We start from the raw sequence: 12,688 nt of genomic DNA on the forward strand, positions 1-12,688 counted from the left end.
TCCTCAGTGCAACAGTGGAGGGTGTTTCCCAGCAGCGGTGGCTTGTGTGACACACCTCAGACAGGGCTTGTTTTCAGGAACATGTTGGTTGCAGCTCCTGGGAATGCGGAACCACGTAAGGGTGCCTTGGGCTGGGCTCTCAGATTAACTCATCTCTTTTGAAACCTTAAACCAGATTTGTCTGCCCTGTCCATGTTCCCTTCCCACGGTGCACGAGTGTTGGTCCCCAGGCGTCTTGCTCAGTGGGGCAGCTGCAGGGTTCTGCACAGCCGAGTGCAGGCAGGAGGTGATTCACCAGCCTGTGACACTGCAGCGGGAACCTGATTTTCCACAGGCATGTCAGGGCACAGGAGCCTTCTCCCGGGGCTTCTGCACATTAACTTCCCTTCCCTGCAAGCAGATGCGGAGCCCTGCGATTTGTGTGTGAAGGAGTAGCCCGGCCCTTTTGTTCTTGAGTTTCATACAAACCACAGGAGCTGCCACTGCCAAGTTTGCGTGTGGGACAGGGAAGGGGTAAGGCAGGAGCTGCGCCTGCCAGGACAGGACTCACCCTAAGCAGCAGGCTCTGGCTCACTGCTGGTGGGAAAAGGCCCTGGGCAAGGGGTAAATCAGCAAGGGGGAACTGCTGGCATTCACGTCGTGCCTGGGGAAGGCTGGAGGGGCTCTCTGCAGCCGACGTGCATGTTATTTGCAGGATGCTGCTGTGCTTCCCTAGGTGGGACTCTTGCCACGGGGTGTTTCAGCCCCCTTCCACAGACAGGGGCTGTTGCTTTAGGGAGGATGGAGCCCTGGGTGCCTGGGGAAAGCCCTGTGCAGTTGTCCTTGGTGGCAGGAGGGCTTGCTCAGATGTGCTGGAGAGTTGAGGAGCAGCAGGAGCAGGCAGCACTGACCCCCTCCACACACAGCCTTGCAGCGCCTGCGGCAGCTGAAGCATCAAAGTCCATTTCTTCCAGTGACAGGGCAAAACAAGTCATGGTGCATTGCATGAGCTTTCCCTCCCAAGGTCAGCCTCCCTGTACTGCTCATCCCATAAATCCCTTTTGGTGCAAGAGAAATACCACAGAAGCCTGCCTGTGCCCACAGGCTATTGCAGAGAGGCAGCTGGCCAGCAAAACCATGAACGCCTGGTTGAGCTCCACGTTTCCCTTGTGGCAACACTGTCATGTCAGCCACATTCCCTGGGGCCTCTGCAGCTGGGACAGCTTTGCAGTGAGGACATGATGAGGAGTTTCTGCTAGACACCTTATTTTGCAGCCTGTAAACTTAGGCAAATGAATCCTGACTGAATGCACCTTTTGAGAGGACCTTTGGTTAAATGACAGGGCTTTGCTCCTGCTTTCTCTGCTTCCTCTGCTGCTGGGCATGGAGGAGAGTGGTGTGAGGTGGGAACTTCGTTTCCTGAGTGCTCCCCAGACCCTGTGTTTGCCATCCCAGCCAGGAGTTGCTCCCAGGGCCATTGCCACCAGCTCTGTGCCCACAGGGTCAGGGTGACAGCCAGGTGCAGTGAACAGGGGCTTAAGGAACAAAGAAGCTATGTGTTGCTTGGTTTCCACTGGCTCAGAGAATGAGAGGGATGAGAAGTGAAGCAATGAACTCATCTGTGAGATGGTTCCAGTGCAAAATCCTGCTCTCCCAGGACTGTTCTTGTTTCATTTCTGTAAGGAAAATTCAGCTTGGGGAGCCCTCGAGAAAGAGGAGGCCTAGATCCTAATTCAGTGTTGATGAACCGTTGGTCCTTCTGCCAGGTTGCCCATCACACCGAATTGAACTGTCAGCGATGACACGTAAAGGACATCTGGCAGCAGGCAGCAGAGGTCTGGAACAGGCAGTCCTGTTCCTGCCTGTCCCACAGAGCTCACGGGAGAGCTGTGCCTGGCACAGACCAGTGCCTGTGGCAGATGTGGGGACGGGCAAGGGATACCAGGTGATGGCAGAGAAGGCAGTGGTGGATGTGCATGCAAAGGTACTGTTGCACTGAGGGGCAACAGCACGGGGTATCTTCTAACTCCAGTTTTTCCAGGGACAGGCTGCTTTAGCATCTGCCTGCTAATAGGAACACACATGCAGTGCCTGCCAGGGGCAAACCCCACTCTGATCACCGGAGGCACATTGACAACTGTGCTGTACAGCACGAGAGCTCACGTTTCACCAGCTGGCATTTAGAGGGCTCAACCCTGTCTTTGTAGGGCTTTGAAGGGTATGCATTGTGGGGATTCCTGTTTGCAAGGCTGGAAGTCCCAGCCCAGCAACGAAAACCTCATTCAAGACCATGTTTGCAAAATGTTCTGGAGAAATCAGCCGTTAAACTATGGGAAACTGTTGAAAACAGAATGAGAAGGGAAGGAGTGTTTTTTTGAAGCTCATGTCTCAGGAGGGACCTCTGTTAGAAGAAAGCTTACAGAAATGGCTTGTGCAGTTACAGCGCCTTTCAGAGGCTTCATTCCTGCAGTAAGGCTGGTGGTGGGAGAGTGACACGTGCACGGGGAGGGACAAGGCTGACTCAGTCTGCTGGAGACGGAGTTCTCCAACATGCCTCTGTCCCACGCCTATGAGAGTATTGATGTACGCAAGTCCTCACCCAGATCAACACCAGTTTGGGTGCCTCTTGTCTCCTGCAGACCTGACCTAGGTGATTTAGGCTCTGAGATTGCCCAGGGATGTGGTGGAATCACCATCCCTGGAAGTGTTTAAAAACCACATAGATGCAGTTCTTAGGGACAGGGTTTAGCGGTGGGCTGGGCGGTGCTGGGTTAACGGCTGGACTTGATGATCTTAAAGGTCTGTTCCAACCTAAATGCTTCTATGCTTCTACGATTCCTTCTTCCTCCCCCTCCCCACAGAGGACCCCAAGGGGATTGTCGGCAGGGCTGAGCTGCACCTTCTCCCCGCGCCACATGAAGAGCAGCCAGGCTCCTGCCAGCCTTGCCTCACCCTCAGCGCCAGCCCTGCACTGCTCCCAGCTAAGCTGGTGAAACTTTGCAGCAGGCTCCTAGAGCCTCTTGGCTTACCTGACGGGCAAGCCCCTGTGGAAGCGGAGCTTCACTGGCCAGGTGCCCGCAGAGGCTCCAGCCCTCAAGCAGGCAGGGGTAGCCACGTTGTCCCCCCCCTGCTCCACCTGTCTGCTGTACGGCATGGACTGTGAGCTGTGCTCCGCTATGCAGTCCTAAGCCTGCTTCTCTCTCCGACAGGGTGAGCTGCCACTCAACGCCATCCAAGTGCTTTTTGAAGAGAACAAGAAAACCTCCTTTTTAATAGAAGGTGTGTGTCCAGCATGCTGAGGGGTGTGCTGGCAGCAGCCACGGAGGTCTCTGGGGCTGGGCTGTTTTTGTTCAGCTGCTGTGGCCATCTTCCTGGCTGTGCTCACTCGTGTTGGCACCCAAACTCTGTGAACTGAAGTGCTTGGAAATCTCATCCTGTCTGTGCGCTGGCTGTGCTGCAGGACCCGGCTTTGCTGGCCGGGAGAGGCTGTGAGCCAGCAGCAGCGCTTGCACTGCAGGAGCGCTTGTCACACAGGGCTGCACAGGTTCCCCGTCGTTTAGGTCTGGGCTGTGATTGCCCCTGTCTGATATTCAGCCGGGTGCACATGGGCAGCACTGAAGACGGAGCATTCCGGTTGTCCCTGCACCGGCGTGGGGGTCTCCACATCCTGGGGGAATGTGGGGAGGGAAGGAGCAAGGGGATTCCCATGGGATTTTGAGGGAAGCAACATGACTGTCAATCAAACCCGGTAACAGCAGTGAGTGATGTTTTTACAGGCCGACTGATCAATTCGATCCGGGTGATCTGCCGCAGCTATGATGATTACCAGGAGTGGCTCTACTGCCTCAAAACAGCCCAGTTTCGAAATGCTGACTCCTCCCTCTCTGGATCAGAGAGTTTCTCAGGATCAAAGCTGCCACACCCCAGCCAGGTAACAGATGTGGGTTAACAGGGTAAAACAGGTTAGCAGGTAAACAGCGTTTGGCTGGTAATCAATAGGTGTCTCCCAGGACTCCCATCTTTCCTATCTCTGGCCACGTGTGGGTACTCTTGTGACACAGCAGACTTTGCTTCAAGTCCCCTGCTTGAGGGCTGTCACGAGGTTGCTGATCCTTGCAAATTATTTTGAAGCCCTATATTACATTATATAGGCATATATTAAATTAATTCAGAAGCAGACCCCTGGCCATAGACTGTGTTGTGCAGTGAGGCATTGGCACAAGAACGTTAACAGGGTCTTGCAAGGAAGGGGAGACCCACCCTGCCAGCACTGCAGCCAGGATGGGGTCAGGGTGCCTGAGCACCCTTCTCCCTGCTGCAAGCCCTCCTCGTTTCACCCCAGCAAGCCAGACTCAGCTGCCTTCTCAGCCCCAGAAGGCAGCACACCCCACTGCACCAGGCACGGCAGCTGCTTACCATGCAGGCACAGCCCAGCCCCGGGTCTGGCCCCAGCGTGTGGGCACAGAGGGCTGGGCTGGCGATGCTCAGGCACGAGATGGGGCTGAGGAGGGATGTGCCTGTGGCCACGCAGAGAGCTCTTCCTACATGCTGTTCTTTTCTTCTGTCTAGTTTGCCAGCAGCGGGAGGGGGTCGCTCACTTCTGATGGCCGTACAAACTCCTGGGCGTCCGGAGGGAGAGTGGCCACCTTAACACACCTCTCCCAGAACAGCGGCTCTCTTCCTGATGGACAGTCCTTCATGCTAATGCCTGAGAGCAGAGTGCTTGAAGACCCCCTCTCCCATGGCTATTCCCAGCCTCTCAATGTAAGTGAACCCTGCTAAAAGCCTGGGACGCATGTGGCAACAGATGCTGCCTTTGACCAGAGCGGTCTATCTAGGTGTCCGGATGGGCTGAGCTTGCGTGGTCAGTGTTTGCTACGTGGCATAGCAAATCCGTGCCTGGAACCTGTATTTGTTCTGGCTCAGCTTTGTCATTGCTGATAAGGGAAAAGTCTGCTGAAGGGTCCGATCCCCATACTCCACTCTGCGTAGGGACTGTTGGTGCAGATTGCAAACGGGCAAATGGGACTATTCAAAGGTTAGAAAATCCCAAAGTAAAGGCCCGTGGGTGGGTGGAGGTGATGGGCTAGGCAGGCCTTTGCTCTGACCCTGTGCAGCATTTGTATATCCCAGGGTGTGTGCGTGCGCAGGACCATGCTGATGCACAAGCGCAGCAGGGTGCCCGCAGGCAGCAGCCCTAGCAGGGCAGTGCCTTGTGTTGGCTGCAAGTGGGTCTGCATACCTGGGGCTGGCCTGAGGAGAGCCAGCTCCAGGGTCTGTCTCCTTGTTTCAGTGCCTGGCACAGGCCAAATGGCCAAGCATGGGGCTGTCCGCGCAGGACCTGCGGCGGGGGAGCAGTGCCAGAAAGTCCAAGGGCAAATGTGGGCCTTGTGGCCAGCAGCTGCCCAGCCAGGACACAGAGAGGACCATCTGCAGCCTCATTCCTGAAAATCCCAATGGCGAGCTCCTGGTGTCAGTGTATAACGAGCCATACTCCGCACACAGCTCACAGCATCACCCCGCAGCTCCCTCGCCACGCCTGGACCTGAGCAGTGTAAGGGGGCTGGGATATGGGGGGCTGCCCTCCTGCCTGCCTGGGAAGGATCAGGCAGCAGAGGAACCGGTGCAGGGCTTGCATTTTCCTTACAGCGCTGCGTGCAGGGATAGCTGTCCTGGTGGGTGCTCTAGGGCAGGCGTGAAACCCATTTCCATTTGAAAATGGCTCATGGGAGGTGAGGCTAAATACGGCAAAGGGAGCTATGTCTCTGGGAGCCCTGAGATGCTGGGTGCTCATTCCTGAGGCAACATGAGCCCCAAGTGCTCTGCAAGCAGGAGCGTTATTACCTCATAGGACACAGCCTCTTCTTCTGAGGGCTTTGAAGCGTGTGTCCATCAGTGGTTTAGTGTGTGATGCCATGTTTCCCTCCCCTCAATGAGTGTGCATCTGCCTTATGCCCAGGGAAGTCCCCTTGTTAGCACAGATGGCCACAGTTAGGAGTCATCCCCCGTCATCCTTCATGGCTGAGCAGCATTTGGGACTTCAATTGCAGGGAGATTCCCCACTCTGATCCCTCCTGGGGATGAATTGCAAGTAGGGAATAGCATGTCATGTTCCTGTTTCAATTCTGCCTTTTAGCTGAACAGATGGAGCTTGGTGGGAAGTCAGCCCTCGACAGCTTCCAGCTCCCTGGAGAAGCCGGCCCTGCCCCGCTCCTCCCTGTATGCTGACCCCTATATGCCCAGCTCCCCCAGCGCTCACAGCACGGCAAGCTCCAGCTTCCTGCAAGAGGTACCCTGCGCCTTTGCTGCTGGTTATGGCCCTGACTCAGCACACAGGCTTTTGGCTCCAGAAATTGTGCCTCGGGCCATTTCTTTTCCTGCTGTCTGCCTGAGCGGGATGTGGGAACTCAGGTCTGCACTGCGGGGTGCGGCAGGGCACAGTGCAGTTCTGTTTTTTCAAGCCAGGACAGAGTCAGAGGGGAACAGGTTTCCCCTGTCTTATCGCTGGATGTCAGCATCGCAGCAATTCCAGAAACAGCCAGAAACCGCAGAAGGCAGAGACTGAGATGTGATCCAGTCTATAGAAACTAGAGATGAGTCAGACACCACTTTATCCACCCCCAAAAATTCCAGCTGTGATAACTGAGTGCCTATGAGAGGCCACACTTCTAGTTTTGCACATCTCTTGGGAAAAGACTATTTCTGAGTCTGTGGCTGGCACCCCCCATACTGCCGAAGTCCTTCGTTCCCTCGGGGGGGTTCTTCCTGACTGCTCTGTCCTTTTGCATCCCCTGAGCTGCCAGTAGGTTTCATCCTGCTGCCTTGACATCTGGCCACCTGCCACTGTCTGTGTGGGTGATAGGAAGGCAAGGTGCACGTGTGTGGCAAGGGGCCTGTAGCCGTTCTTTCTTTCCCAACTAAGGCCTGAAGGATTGGAATGTACTGAAATTTGCAAGGTAGGCAGAAAACCTTGGTTTGCCTAAGTCTGTTCACAGCCGGGCTGGCTGTGGGTGCCAGATGGGAAGCAGCAGATCAGCGTTCCCCAGCTCTCCATAGCAGGTATCAAATCTGGAGTTTGTTTTGGTTAAGTTCCTGCAGTGTCACGGACAGATGGGTTCGGCACAGGCAAATGGATGCCCAGCCATCCCGGTACCCCAGCATCTCTCTCTGCAGAAAAGGAACTGCCAGCCCCTGCCCAGCAGTTGCTACAGAGAGATGCCCGTGGCTCCCAGTTACAGCACCCCTGGCACCTCGGGCCATCTCCAGCTGCGGCCTCCTGCTGATGCTTCTTACCGAGATGAGGTGAGTTTGTAAATGCAGTCCTAGTGCCCCACACTGTGCAGGCTGCTGGGGAGTACACAGAGGTGCAGGGTCCCAGCTTGTCTTTCTCTGGGGTGGAAGAGTGGCTGGTCTCTGGAGGGCCCTGAGCCCTTCGCTTTGTGAGGGGATGAACGCATCAAGGAGAGCTGGGATGGGGGAACCAAGCAAGGCTGGTGTGTGGTATCCCAGGTCTGCAGTGCTAAGTCATCCTCATCAGCGCATCTTTCTTTTCAGATCTCTTCTCTGCGAGAGGAACATCTGGGCCCTTCACTGCAGCCACCAGGTGAGACTCTTGGGAGGCTGCTGGGGTGCTGCAGCCCACCCCACCTTGCCAATGTCTGTCTCCATAAGCATCACTGAAAGCAGGGCTGAGAGGGAGCGTGGGGACTCATGCATGCCCTTCCTTCCTCCTGCTTCCCCATGGTGGGACCAAGTCTGTCACCCTGCCCTGCATCTGGTCTGTCTGGTGGAGGCAGTTGTCTTGGCTTCCACCCACTGCCCACCGGCTCTGGCCACCCATCACACGAAGGGGCTTGTGGTTTGTTCCATGGCACACTTCCACCGCTTTGCCCAGATCTAGCTGCAGCTGGGCTGCGATTTTGCTGACCCTTGTGTGCACTCTCTGCTGGCAGAGGGCAGCCGCTGGGTTACTTATGAGCGCTCTGAGCACTTTGTTCTGGTTTTCTGCAGACGGAAATGTCGGCACATACGACCTGCCAGAGGCCAGCTGCCCGCACCGTGACTCTGCAGCCTACCATGACTATGCCGAGCTCCAGAGCTTCCAGAGTGACTTCAGCTATGACAACCTGTGGGAAGCTGAGGCGAAGGAGCAAGGCAGCTCGCACAGCTCCCCAGCTCCTGGCCACCAATTCTACCAGGCCTGAAGAAAGGCCTCCAGAGCCAGGCACAGAAAAGCCCCTGGGCTCTTTTCTCTCTGGGCTTCCCCCCAGGGTGAGGAGCCTGGGGTATACCAAGCAAAGGGAAGGGCTCTGCTCTGCGGAAGGCTGGTTCCCATGTCCTGGCAGGTCCGGAGTTCAAACTTCTCCCCTAAATCTGGGGATGAGAGCAAAGCACAAAAATGACAGCCTCTGCGGAGCCAAGGAGCAGTGTGTGCTACGCTAAGGAGCATGCTCTGTGGTTGCACTGCCTTGGGGAGCCCTGGCTAGGGAATGGCATTGCCCCCCTGGAAATAAAAGGAAGAACAAAAAGCTTGTCAGGCTCCCTCAGAGAAAAGGGACTGGGTGTTCAGGTGGAGCAATCACTCAAAAGCCAAAGAAAAGGGCTGGCTGGTGGCTGGGTTAGTTTGATCCTTTTCCTTTTTACCAGAGCCCTCAGGCTGGCCACTTTGGGGATTCACTGATCCCTGAGGATAGCTGTTAAACCAAACCTTCCTCCATTGCCAGACACATGAGCATGCCCCATCATGGTGTATAAGGTTGGCAGCAATAGGTGTGCTCACAGGAGTTTCTTCCTGCCCGATCAGGTACCTGACAAGAGATGGAGAAAAACAGTCTGGATCTGGGAAGAATGGGCCTTTCTTTCCACTTAATGCAAAAAATTCTTCCCTGCCAGTACTGCCTCCAAACCATGGTAGTGACCTGCAATATTATGAGCCTGTCACCTTGGCAGGTGGAATCAAGAAGTGTGCTGCCAGCAAATATGCCAAGTGGCTTGTGTTTACCAAGGTCTTCCCTAGAAAGGATGCCCTAGATTCCTCTTGGGGGACTGTGCCCTTTCCTTCCACCCCTCTGTCCGTTACTGGGCTCACGCTAAATTCTGCCTGTGACTATCTAGGCAGGGAGGGAAGGAAGGAGATTTCACCACAAACCAAACTCCAGTCCAGCCATAATACTCCAGTGATCAGAGCAATGCCAGAGTGGGCTGCAATCTCTCTCTTCCCTCCTCCAGAGCAGCAGCAAGACCAGGATACAAACAACAGGGGACAGAGTCTCAGTGCTATCATTTTCCAGCCTCTTAGGCCAGATCCTTTAGCACATACAAGGTCGGCAGCAAATCCAAATGTTTTAACTTAAGTTCCAAATTCTTGACCTTTGTTCCCTAAAGAAGCTGCAAACCAAACATATTAACAAAACTCTATTTTTGTTCTTTCACTGGTGCAAACAAAACAATCCAGGAGCTCTTTGTACTTGAATATCTGTGTATTACATTGTACTTTTTTTTTTTTTTTTCAGAAGGTATCCAACAAAGTTTACATGCGAGGTTTGAGTGGATAATATGTATTTAACTTGTAAATGTGGCTGAGTTGAAGTTCTATTTAATTTTCTAGCTGTGGATGATGTTCAGTACTGTAGAATGGGCAGCTGTCTGCACATTCGTGTGTGTGTTGGTTTGGGTTTTCTAGCTGTTATTGTTTTGTTTCAGGTTTGCTTTCATTTTGGGAAGATTTGTATCTAGTAACTTAACCCCAAAAGTGTCTATTTATTAGGACAAAATTGCACTAGGGAATGTCAAAAGCATGTAGTATGCTGGGAGGCAGGAGGGTCATGAGCCCCTATGAACACGTTGACTTTGAAGATGGTCACCACAATATTTTTAACTGGGTTTCAACAGCGATACCTGCAATGTATCAGAAGGGAAAAGCCCCTCCCTATTACTGTAAGAGTTCCCTGGTGGACTTCTGTGAGACTGGACAATTGCAATACATGTTCTTCTGGAACATTTTTCTTCTCTCTTTCTTTGCCATCATCTGGTTTAATGGAGATGAATTTTTGTCTGTGTTGCTGTGGTCCTTTCCAAAGCCCTTCCTCCCTGGAGGGCTCTGGGGCCCTGGGTCCAGGATGATTTCCAGACAGTCTGTAGTTCAGGTCAGGCACTCGTAAACACCTAATCTTAGAGCAAAGTCTCTCCTGCGTTCGTCAGGCAATGAGGCCTGGCTAGAGGTTTAACGCCGAAGCTAATTGGACTTTGCCTCAGCCCTGTTTTCTGGGAGTCTTGGAAAGATGCTGTGTAAAATCGGTTGGTGACTCCAAATGGCTCCGTGCACTCGTGCATGCAATGCCCGTGCCGTGCTGTGATTCAGGAGGGTCTGTGCTGCCTGCTCTCCAGCCTGGGGAAAACCTGGGTGAGCTGAGTGGGGATGCCCTGGCCAGCCCCAGCGCTGGGTGGGGTGCAGACCTGAGCCCCCCAAGGGCTGCCAGGTGGTGCAGGGTTTGGCTCTGCCTCTGCTGCTTTGTCAGTCTGACCTCACTTCACGGCAGCTGCCTTCTAACAAAGCTGGTTGGGAAGGGGAGCTGGCCATGGCAGGGGCTTGCTTGGCAAGGAAATACTGTCCTGAGGACTGCATCCAGATGCCCGTAGGCAACTTCTGTCTCTGCATCTGCTCTGGGCAGAAAACCAAGTGTCCTGGCTGCCTCTGCAGTTATTCTGCAGAGAAGACCAGTGAGGAACTGGATGTGGCCCTCAGTTTGTAAGTTCAGTAATCTCTTAGGGCTGGGAGCAGCAGGGCAGGCAGAGGGCTTGCCTTCTCAAGCACACTGCTCCGTGCAAGACATCAGCTGCTGCAAGGTGCTGACACTTGGGAAGGTGGCAGGTGTTGGTGCTGCAGCCAGAAGTGCTCAAGACACCGAATAACCAGGCAGGGGGTGGATGTGTTGGCCGCAGAAGCCCGGTGGGTCTGTCCCTCAGCGAGCAGCTCTCCCAGGCTGCAATGTGGAATCACATTGACCGGTGACAGTTACACGTGTGCACGGGACCACCAGTAGCAAGGTGCGAGATCCTGGTTTCAAAGTGCCTGCAGAGACATGACACAGCTTCTAAAGAAATTTTTGTCCTGCTCCTAGAGTGGCAACTTTCCTCCCTGGCTACATCTGGGCTAAATTTGTCACTCTTTCAAATGCTGCCCTTTCAACATGCAAGCTGCTCATTTCTCATGCTTCCAGCATGCCTTTGTGTGCAGCTGCTGTGGTCTGTTTGGCTCTTATTTTGGGTCCTGAACTCCGTCTCTGTGCTCGTGCATCTGTGCCTGAGTTACTGCCTTATTCCTGCCATATTTGTGGCGCAGACTGTAGCTACCTCCAGCTGCTGCGCAGCACAGAACATAGCATTGCAGGGATGGAGTGTGAGCATGCCCTTAGCAAACAGGCAACCATCAGGGGCTTCTGCGGAGAGTGTGGGGTTATGGCTGTACACAGGACCTGAGTGTCCCCTCCCTGAATGCTGCCGTCCTGTAGACCACTAATGCCTGCTCCCTGCTGTTTTTTCACTGCTACCCAGCAGCAATTAAAGATTGTGCTAACAAACTGCCACTGAAATGGTTACATAGCCTCTGCCATACAAGCAGCTAAAGGAGTTTCACTTATACCCTTTCCCAGCTGGGTTTAGCTCCCCTAGGAGCAGCAGTTCTTCCTGCTTTCCCTCTGTCTGTCCCTACTTTAGAAGGTTGTACAGTTTTGCTAGGCCGGTATAATCAATGCAGAGCCATTTATGTGTGTGTACACAAGCCCTAAAATGTTTTCAAACCAGCCCCATAAGCATCAGACTGGCCAAGACCCACACCCAGGCTCCCCAGCACAACCTGGTTTCCCACTTGAGTCATCACTTTTGCCATCCATTGGTTTTCTGCTGATGGTTTCCAATCCAGATGTTGACCCAGGCGGCTCTGTAGCAGGTGGGAACAGGGCTGTGTTTGTGAGCTGTGTTCGTGGACACCTGCCTTGGGACCGTGAAAACCCCAGCTTTTCCTCCAACACATTTCTCTTAGGCTTTAAAAGTAGAGGGTTTAGTTAAAGTGGCATTAGACGTCTCAGCACAAGTTGCATTAAAATGGCAACTGTAGTACCTGTAAACACACAAAATACCTCTCATTTCCTGGAAAAATAAATTCGTCCTTCACAGACTGGCTGCAGAAAAAATATGATCTGAACCAGGTCACCGCAAACTGCAGGCCCAGTGCTCTGGAGCTGCCAGCAAGCCCATACACATCCCACTGCTCAGCTTGGTCACAGCATAGCTGCATCTTTATTCACAGAGGCAGATGAAAGGCACGAGATGATACTAGCTGCCAACAGTCACTCTCTGACAAATGATCTCTCCACCCCCCTGCTCCCTCCAAGTACTAAAAGTCCTGAATCAGGTCCCCCCTTCTGAAACCATGGCCGGAAAAACAGAGCAGTTATTGAAACACCACGCACTGCTGTATTTCTCTCTGCTTTCTGATTTCCAAGCCACATTTTCAAACTTCTTTTGCTCAAAGAATAAACAGCAGAGAGGTGTTTTTAGAAAAAGAAAGTGGAGCCTGTGACCTGCTCCTTTGGCTTCAGGAGTTTGGAGAAAAAAAACCCATGAGTGAAGACACGGTGTAGCTGCCATGGAGCAGCCCACCTGGCCGGCTCCCTCTCCTTTGCTGTGCATGGATGTGCCAATCTTCTTG

General features: G+C 53.6%; 1 protein-coding gene across 2 annotated transcripts in view; it reads left to right on the forward strand.

Annotated features, from left to right (window-relative positions):
* Window positions 1–9,981, forward strand: part of PLEKHN1 (pleckstrin homology domain containing N1) — a 28,399-nt gene extending 18,418 nt beyond the window's left edge. For both annotated transcript variants that reach the window (XM_055800646.1, XM_055800645.1), the window contains 8 exons: window positions 3,189–3,258; window positions 3,756–3,910; window positions 4,549–4,743; window positions 5,273–5,533; window positions 6,116–6,268; window positions 7,069–7,281; window positions 7,534–7,582; window positions 7,990–9,981. In XM_055800646.1, coding sequence (XP_055656621.1) covers window positions 3,189–3,258; window positions 3,756–3,910; window positions 4,549–4,743; window positions 5,273–5,533; window positions 6,116–6,268; window positions 7,069–7,281; window positions 7,534–7,582; window positions 7,990–8,183 — 1,290 coding nt within the window. In that variant the 3' untranslated portion in view covers window positions 8,184–9,981. The remainder of the gene's footprint in view (window positions 1–3,188; window positions 3,259–3,755; window positions 3,911–4,548; window positions 4,744–5,272; window positions 5,534–6,115; window positions 6,269–7,068; window positions 7,282–7,533; window positions 7,583–7,989) is intronic.
* The last annotated feature ends 2,707 nt before the right edge of the window (window positions 9,982–12,688 follow it).

This window comes from Falco peregrinus, chromosome 3 (assembly GCF_023634155.1).
Source record: "Falco peregrinus isolate bFalPer1 chromosome 3, bFalPer1.pri, whole genome shotgun sequence".
In the NCBI taxonomy this organism is placed as follows: domain Eukaryota; kingdom Metazoa; phylum Chordata; class Aves; order Falconiformes; family Falconidae; genus Falco; species Falco peregrinus.